The 9087-nt window shown below is 32.5% G+C and overlaps 1 protein-coding gene across 1 annotated transcript; it reads right to left on the bottom strand.

Moving 5' to 3' along the window:
* Positions 1-555: 555 nt before the first annotated feature.
* Positions 556-8595, bottom strand: LOC131938331 (epithelial membrane protein 1). Its single transcript, XM_059296337.1, has 4 exons — positions 8544-8595; positions 7697-7879; positions 2253-2420; positions 556-917 (listed from the first exon to the last, which is right to left on the bottom strand). The coding sequence occupies exons 1-4, from the start codon at positions 8578-8580 to the stop codon at positions 766-768; spliced, it is 540 nt and encodes a 179-aa protein (XP_059152320.1). The 5' UTR covers positions 8581-8595; the 3' UTR covers positions 556-765.
* Between the last annotated feature and the right edge of the window lie 492 nt (positions 8596-9087).

Below are 9087 nucleotides of genomic sequence, written 5' to 3'. Positions count from 1 at the left end.
AATTTTTTTTTGTGCACATACTAAAAAGTGCCATATTTCGGAACTTGTAGAATTCTGACCAGCAGCTCTTTCAAAAAGTTGTGAAAAAAGTTTTAATATATACTGAAATATAGGCCTTGTACCTTTGCTTGCTAAAAACGCATAAACAAAAAAGCAGTAGCGTTTTTAAAAGTACTGAAAAATTCAAAATGGCGGAAGTTTTTTTTTTCGGGATCCAATGATATTCAAAATTATTTTTAACCCCATTTTGCTGTTTGTTACTTACTTTCATGTGCAAAACATGGTAAAATAGTCTAAAGACTGTAGATCTTAAATTGTATTAAATAGAAAAAAAACGCGCTTATCCCCTTAAACCAGTCATCTTATTTATCCAAATATTCTTAATAAAAGTAACATAAGTAAAAATATTTTAAAAAATCAGCTATATATATATAAATATATAAATATATATAGATTAAAAATTATCGTTGATATAGAGGAAGATATATATATATATATATATATATATATATATATATATATATATATATATATATATATATATATATATATATATATCTTGCTCTATATCAGCGATTTACCAAATGTCTCAAACAATGTAAAATAAATTTCAATGATGCATACACTTCTTCTATTAATTTTTTATATTTACTGTCCCTCTACATAAAAAAAGATAAAGCGTCTTAATAGAACACATAAGGAAAAATAATAAAGAACACGTTTTGTTTTTTCAAATTAATTATTTTCTGGGCTCCAAGCCAACCTTTAACTTGTCAAGCCAAAAATAATTCCACCAATAGCGATGGTGATTCCACCGATGATGCTCTGGATAAAGGAATAACCGATGTTGGCCACTGCAGAAGCTGGTTCGTATTCTTTGGTGCCCCAGATAATAATTCCAATCAAGATAAACACAACTGAAAAGACACGCAACTAATTTGTAAATATAAATATGTGAAGATGTACTTACTTATATAATTTTGTGGAGGGTTGTGGGGGTGGGGGTTATCGTCCTTAACGAGATACTGATAGTGTTTTAAAGAAAATATATTCAGTGGCAGCATTGGGACAGTCGAATTCACAAATTATGAATTACTGAAAAGTAGAAAATAAAACAACTAAATAGCGGCGTATGATACGTCGCGGGTCGGCTCGTATATTATATTTGGAGTGAATTGTGTGTGACCGTGGAATACTTGGCCTACAGAACTGAACCGGTGAGCGATCAATCATCATAATTTTCATATTTTTTGGGTATTACTCACTAACTGGCGTGCAAGAATGAAAGAGTATGTAACCTGGGTGAATGCAACTGGAAGCTATGTGCGTTGATTGTTAGAACTCCAGATGTATCTCCTATTATTTCTGTGATTCTTAATATTCAAATCTAGTGTATTCATGCACTTTGTTGTCAAGTGCTGTATCAAACGGTAGACGTTTGAATACTGAAATGAACTTATTCTTTGTGGATTTAACAACTGTAAATGAAGATGTGAAATGAACCAGCTGTTTATCGTCTGTACCAGATCCTGCTGTGAGGGGGAGGGCGGGCAGGCTGTTAATGGGGTCCACAATCCGACCAAAAAGCAACAAACAATTTTTTTCTGCACCTTGATAGACTAGTGGTTATGTAAAAAACAAACAGATCTACTACGTCAGTGATTGTTCTACAGTAACTATTAAAGATTAATGCGTAGAAAAAAAACTTTATGAGTTGTAGTGTCAAACACTTTCCATTACTTATTTCTTCTGTAGGCTAATAGGAGTGCCCAAAAAGCTTATTTTAATAGTTTTGTGCAAAGGAAAAAATTCTTATCTTAATTAATATTACAGTAAGGCATTACTAAAGTATGACACAGCTGTAAAAAGGAATGTATTCAAAATTCTTAGTATAAATGAACAAAAATACATCAGAATAAAACAAACACGGGAAACCATTACACATATAAATATAAACCTACTATGTGTTTATTAAATATTTTGATCGGCTTGCCAGATACGAAGTTAATCTTTTCACAATTGTCTGCGTGTATGAATGCGGTATAGAGGTTTTTAAATCACGATTTAATCAGGCCCGAAAATAATTAGAGCATAATTTTGTGTGATTTATTGTCTCACGATGGATATATGCCTACTATGCAATGAAATCTGTTAAATTACTAAATTAGAAAATTGTTTTTTTTAGTTCTGCCACTGTCTAAACCGCTGTTACAGAAATAATTAAAAAGTCTAGAACTGCCAATGCTACTCACATGAAATAATGGAAGTGGCTGTTGAAATCAGACGAAAAGGAGCGCTCGCATCTTTTCCAGAAATTTTGTGAAAGAGATCAATCCCCGCCGCTGCTAAAGCAACAAAGCTAATTAGCATTCCAATTATGGCCATTGCTTCACAGGCCTTTATACTGTCTGGAATGGTAACTGAAATTGAAAAAAAAAACATTATAATAATACTTTATGAATAACATAAACTTAGGCTTACTAGCTGCAATGCTTGTCAAATGCCTGTCAAAATAAACTTTTGTTCTGTTAGGTTTTCAGTTCTCTATGTCAGTTCCTAAGGATACGGTTTCATGGCAGCAGTATGGTATATAAAATGGACTACACGTCATCCTAGTTGAGCACCCATGTATAAAAGGTATCATCAAAAACCCTTTATCTATCTCAATAGCTTATTTATGTTGAGTTACATAGAGAGAGATAAACTTAGCCAATTATTAACGTTGCACTGCGCTACATAAATCAGCATGTCCGCTGTCAATCGTATCCCACACCTATTTTTCATACCACTTACCTACTATATCAAATGACCCATATTGATAGTTGAGTGGTATGAAAAGAAAGTGTGGGATACGGTTGAGGGTGGACACGGTGATTTATGTGGCGCAGTGCCACTTAATTAATAATTGGCTAAGTTGAAGCCCTGCACTGGCCTCTGTGAAAAACCTGTCCGTTATTTGTGTGTTTATTAACCACTATATACCAGACACTGCCGTTTTTAGGAAATGTATTACTTTTCTAATTAAATGCCTAGATACAAATACGGACGTATGAGAAAATAACACATACCCTATCTCTAAACTTAACCCTAACCACAACCAAGCACAACCACAACTAAAACTAAATACAAGCGCAAACGCAAATATAAACAAGAACGCGAACGCAAAAAGAAACGCAAAAAGACTCGAAAGCAAACACAAACACAAACTCAAACTCAAACTCAAACTCAAACTCAAACTCAAACTCAAACACAAACACAAACACAAACACAAACACAAACACATACAAAATGCAAAATGCAAAATGCAAAATGCAAAATACAAAATACAAAATACAAAATACAAAATACAAAATACAAAATACAAAATACAAAATACAAAATACAAAATACAAAATACAAAATACAAAATACAAAATACAAAATACAAAATACAAAATACAAATACAAATGCAAATGCAAATGCAAATGAAAACGGAAACGCAAACACAAACACAAACACAAACACAAACTCAAACTCAAATTCAAACACAAACAATAACTCATATAATAAGGCAAACATAAACGCGAACATTAACACAAACTTAAACCCAAATATAAACGCATAGTCCTCACAGTATGGGCGGATCGTCAAATTGCAACCTGCCGGGGTGTAGGTGTACGTGCATAAAATAACTTAATAAACTTCTATAATACCCCATTTTATCCATAATCTATTGCACTCACTAAATCGAATGAGGGCACCATAGCATTTATGGAAAGGCCTTATCGCTAAATAGCACTCATTCGGGGCACCTGAAGACGCCCTGGATTCGATTTAGTGAACGACTATAGTAACCATTTTAAATCACAGGCAATCGCACTCTTTAAAACGAACGTATGCACTATAGCGCTCACAGGATAAACCCGTGTGCGAAAAAGTGATGCTGCACCCCAAGGCGCCGGCGGATTCAATTTAGTGAAAGACTATAAAACCCCATCTTATCCGCAAACGGAATTGTAATAGACTGTATTTGGTTAATTGTATTTGCAGTGAGACGTGTGTGAGAGTTGAATACCAGGCCAACGAAAGTGAATGCGTGAGCAATCAATCACTGTATATTTTGCATGCTTTTTGGAGATCGATCACTGACTAAAGGCAGGGAGTGAATGTAGGGCTATAAAATCGGGGTAAATAAGATGTTAGGGGGACCACATAGATGAATGCAAGGGGAATCTTATGTGTTTTTTATTAATCCAATATAAATAAATATATATATATATATATATATATATATCTATATATATATATATATATATATATATATATATATATATATATATATATATATATATATATATATATATATATATATATATATATATATATATATACATTATAAAACCAGTTTTTTTTCGTTGCCTTCTCCTATATTTTACATTATTAAATAATATTTGTTGTAGTAACTTCTTTTTTCTTATTAACGAAAAAAAAATACATATGAAAAACAACGATGGTGTCATTTTGGCGGCTGGAACGAATTAATTGATTTTCAATTAATGTAAATGGTAAAAACTTCTTTGGGATATCAGTAATTTGCCATACAATGTTTCGAAACTAATTAACATCTTATATTTTAGGGGGGAGGTAGTTTCTAGTTCAGCCACTGTATGTATCAACGTATTTTACAATAGGTATAGTGGTTTCAAAAAATATATGTTTAGAAAACAATAAATGAGTCATAAAATGAAGCGAGAGTGATCTCACATAAACTTTCTCATATCTTCTATGCTATAAATTTCAAATGGAATGTTTACCTGTAGCAGAATTGGTTGTGGGAAAAAAATCAAACTTTTGTTTGTGTTTACGTTTACGTTTATGTCTATATCAATGTTTCTCTTTGTGTTTTCCTGATGTTTTCCTGTATCTTTATCTTTATGTTTGCTGATGTCATTATGGTTGTTGTTCGTTAGGTTTAGAGTTATTTTTAGGGTTATATATCTTTTCTCAAACATCAATATTTGCATGTAGACATGTAATTGGAGTTTCAATATGTTAAAAAAAAACCCGGGTAACGCAGGGTATATATATATATATATATATATATATATATATATATATATATATATATATATATATATATATATATATATATATATATATATATTTATATTTATATTTATATTTATATATAAATATATATATATATATATATAAATATATATATATATATATATATATATATATATATATATATATATATATATATATATATATATATATATATATATATATATATATATATATATATATATATATATATATATATATATATATATATAAAGCAAAGTGATCAGATGCCGGATATGGTATTTCCCGGCACCACGGGCGCTACAATTTTGACAGGCTCTTGCCTTGGGGCAACAGAGCACGGTGGCCGATGCCGGTTGTCCACAAAGTCTATGAAGAGAGGGTCAAAACTGACCTCGACTAACTGGAGCCTGATAGGAGCTATATATTCGTAACTCATAAGGTCGTAAACCAACCCTCGGGAGTAGCAAAGAAAAAAAGATATATTCGGTAAAAGTCCGGAAGGGCTTTAGAAGTGATCGGTCCAAATTTTCCCTATATAAACATTGTTAATTTTGTGAAAATTGATTACTATTTTTAAAACAAATTTTAGGGTATTTTGACTATGTACATCTGGCTCATTTTTTTCCATAAACCTGTGTAAATGAAACGGTCTTATGGATAATTTATCGGCCAGTCTCTGTTGGCACAACGAGGGCTAAAAAGTGACCACGAGTTAAAATTGACCTTCTATGATATATATATATATATATATATATATATATAAATATATATATATATATATATATATATATATATATATATATATATATATATATATATATATATAAATATTCCCACGTAGGAAGCCTTTGAAAACTCTTTAGGTTGTACTTCGGCCCCATGGAGTTAGAAAAAAAATGGTGCTACCCACGGGAAAGTCCGGGAACAAAGTTTCAACAGACAGGAGACCATATTTCCTTATGTAAACATAGTACCGTTTTTGTACAAACAAATAAATACAGACATCTGGACGTACAAACCCAATCATAACTCTTGAGGTCGTAGAAATACACGCGGGGGTCACTATAAAATTGGCGTTATATTCGGGAAAACTTCGGAAGGGCTTTAGAAGTGACCGGTCCAAATTCTCTATATAAACATTGTTAATTTGGTGAAAAACGATGACTATTTAAAAACCAATGTTTAGGAACTTTGGCTCTGTACAGCTGGCTCACTTTTTGCATAGACCTGGGTAAATGAATCGGCCTTATGGATAAACTATCGGTCAGCTTCCGCTCGCACGGCTAGGGCTAAAAAGTGTCCGCGAGTGAATTTTCCTTTTATGAGATATATAAAAAAAACCTTTGCCGAACGACCCCCCTTGATATTTTATGAGGTCGTAGAAAAAACTCGCCACATCTGGGGAAAATTGGGAAACAGGTCAAAACTGACCAGTCGTATCTGCCTTTATAATCATTACAATTTATGTGAAAAACAGGATAATTTCAACAAAGATTTTAGGGTACATCTGTACATTTGGCTAATTTTTTGCATGCCGAACGGAAAAGTTGTCGGTCAGACTCTAAGCCCTCGATGAGGGCTAAAGAATGACCGCGAGTGAAATTCTCCTTATTTGAGCTATATATAAAAAAATATTTGCCTGATATTTTGTGAGGTCGTAGACCAACCAGGAAGAGTAACAAAAAAAACGGTTGGAATAAAAATAGTGGCGTTAGATTTGTCCAGATATTTTCTTATATAAGCATTGCAGCTTTTTGTGAAAAAAGTAAACAAAGACTACGTCATTCGGTCTATGTACAAGGAAAGTAGCTTTCTAAAGTACTTATTTTTCAAACAATTGTATACTATTATAAACCAAAACCGAAAATGACGAAGTAGCCTTTATTATTCATTTAAGTTAAAAATAAAGTTGTAAATTAAGGTAAGTATCCTAATTAAATTGTAGAAATTAATTTTAAAAGTCAATGTAATTTAAATTATGAGTTATACTATTAAGGGTGCCTCTGTAGTTCTAATTACCTTTCGAGTAATAAATTGCAAACATTCAATCAATTTCTCTAAAATTAGCATTACTGTTTAAAATCAAGCACTCCACATATCAGCCAATCACTAATTACTTATGCATGCAAATTGTCAAATGTTTTTTGAAAACCTAGGCGAAACTAGGCAGTATACCTAGTACTGTTTATAAAACATCCAAGTCACGGTCCATACATATACGTTTTTCACACAAAAATTTTCAGTTTATTTCTTTAATACATAAGTTTATTAAATAGAAATAGAATCGAGTAGAACAAAGAAATTGCGCGCTCATTGAACGTAAACAATGTGTGCATACAAAGAGTGTAAAAAATATCGTAATCGTTCAAATATTGTCACTATAACCATCGGTAATGCTAAATAATCTAAGTAAAGTTGATGAATTACTAGTAAACCCTGAAATCGTTTTTTTAAAAAAACAACCATTTTATCAATACAGACACAGTTTTCATTTCTCTTATTTACTATATTTGTAAACGTGTTTGTTATTCTAAAATTTGTGGTTGATATGTTTAGAATTTAGCACCCACAAAGAAAGACCCTACGGAATTCTAAAGGCAAGTAACATGATAAAAGCCATCTTACCCAAGCCAGGAAGATCAGCGTATTTAACGCACGCTAACTCTGAGCACACCTCCCATAGACCAAAACTACCTCCGCCAACTTTTGCCACCGACCATTCTGGTGTGGCCAGCCCTACAATGTGAAGTACTGCGCCAACAAAGAGAAGAACGATCGCAACAATAGCTCCAACCTGGACCGACATCCCTGTGTACGAAATAAAACTTATTTGAAATTCACAGTTTTGAACTAAATTTATAAGACATTTTCGCAATAAACAGCGCTATATAATTTACATCTTAAAAGAAAAGATTTACGCAACAAACCCGTAGAATGTAACCCGCAAAATGTCGCCTCAAGGAAATGAAATGAATTTTTCCTTACCAACAACTAAAATATTTTTAAGCAACTGCTTTGATTGGTTACTCTAAATTATCATCATCCAATCAAAGCTTTTCAGCATATATGTAGGCTACCTGTTTATGTCGATGGATGAAGTAAACAAACGTTTCCTGGAATTTCAGTTTTATTTTCAGCGCAACTCGGAAAGGATATTTTTAGGAGAAAAAAATAATAAGGAAACCACGATCCAAAATTTGGCACGTGAAATACAACATAAATATAGAACAGTGATCACCGACCCTCATTTTACATAATATTTCTCGGAATCGCACCCTTTTAATCATTTACAGCTATCACTTCGAAAATAAAACTTCGAAACTACATAATATAGAGGAATTTGCATTTTTTTATTTTCATTCGAAGCTGCAGAGCATTACATTGTGTCTGTAAGATAATATTTGAAAAGCGAGTTTCAACAATTGAAATAGCATAATGTTTAGAGGGATTTACAATAAAGAAAATTATTAACAGTGATATGAAGCAATGTCCTGAACTACCACTCTCATTGCAGTATAGTAGAATGCAGAATACTAAACCACCTTTAGCCCATCCTGTTACACAATACACGCAAGATCCCTGGCTGACGAAAAATCTTAAGCCACTGCACACGCCATTACAATATGTTAACTGGGCAGTTAATATTGTCCGTGACAATCTGGTACGTGTTCAACTATGGCTAACTGTGTTACCTGTGTTACCTGTGTTACCTGTGTTACCTGTGTAACTGTGAGGTAAGGCGGGACGGGACGGTTGGTGATCTCTAATGCAGATACAGAGATAGCTGTTACGTTGGTTGCACAAGCGTCACAAATCGGGAGAAGAGATGGGGGTAGAAGTGTGGGATTCGGACTTCTCCGGACGACACGATTACCAGAGGTCATACAAAAAAAAATTTACAGGCTAATTTGTTCAGAAAAAAATAAATATTTTCTTAGCTCACTTGACAAGTTTTAAACTTATAAACAGATTTTTTCTAGAGAAGCAAAATAGTAAATAAACGATAAACAAATGTT

The sequence above is a fragment of the Physella acuta genome, unplaced genomic scaffold (assembly GCF_028476545.2).
Source record: "Physella acuta isolate Inbredline_101_S28 unplaced genomic scaffold, ASM2847654v3 ptg000242l, whole genome shotgun sequence".
NCBI lineage: Eukaryota > Metazoa > Mollusca > Gastropoda > Physidae > Physella > Physella acuta.
The sequence above is the reverse complement of the archived record's forward strand: the minus strand, read 5'-3'. Positions and strand labels throughout refer to the sequence as shown.

What these genes read in the sequence shown, in the direction of transcription:
- LOC131938331 (XM_059296337.1), bottom strand. Translation starts at nt 8,580, where the DNA reads ATGAGAGTGGTAGTTCAGGACATTGCTTCATATCACT. An exon ending in GGACATTGCTTCATATCACT is followed by an intron (nt 7,880 to 8,543) that starts GTTAATAATTTT and finishes TTTCGTACACAG; the next exon opens with GGATGTCGGTCCAGGTTGGA. An exon ending in AGCCACTTCCATTATTTCAT is followed by an intron (nt 918 to 2,252) that starts GTGAGTAGCATT and finishes GTGTCTTTTCAG; the next exon opens with TTGTGTTTATCTTGATTGGA.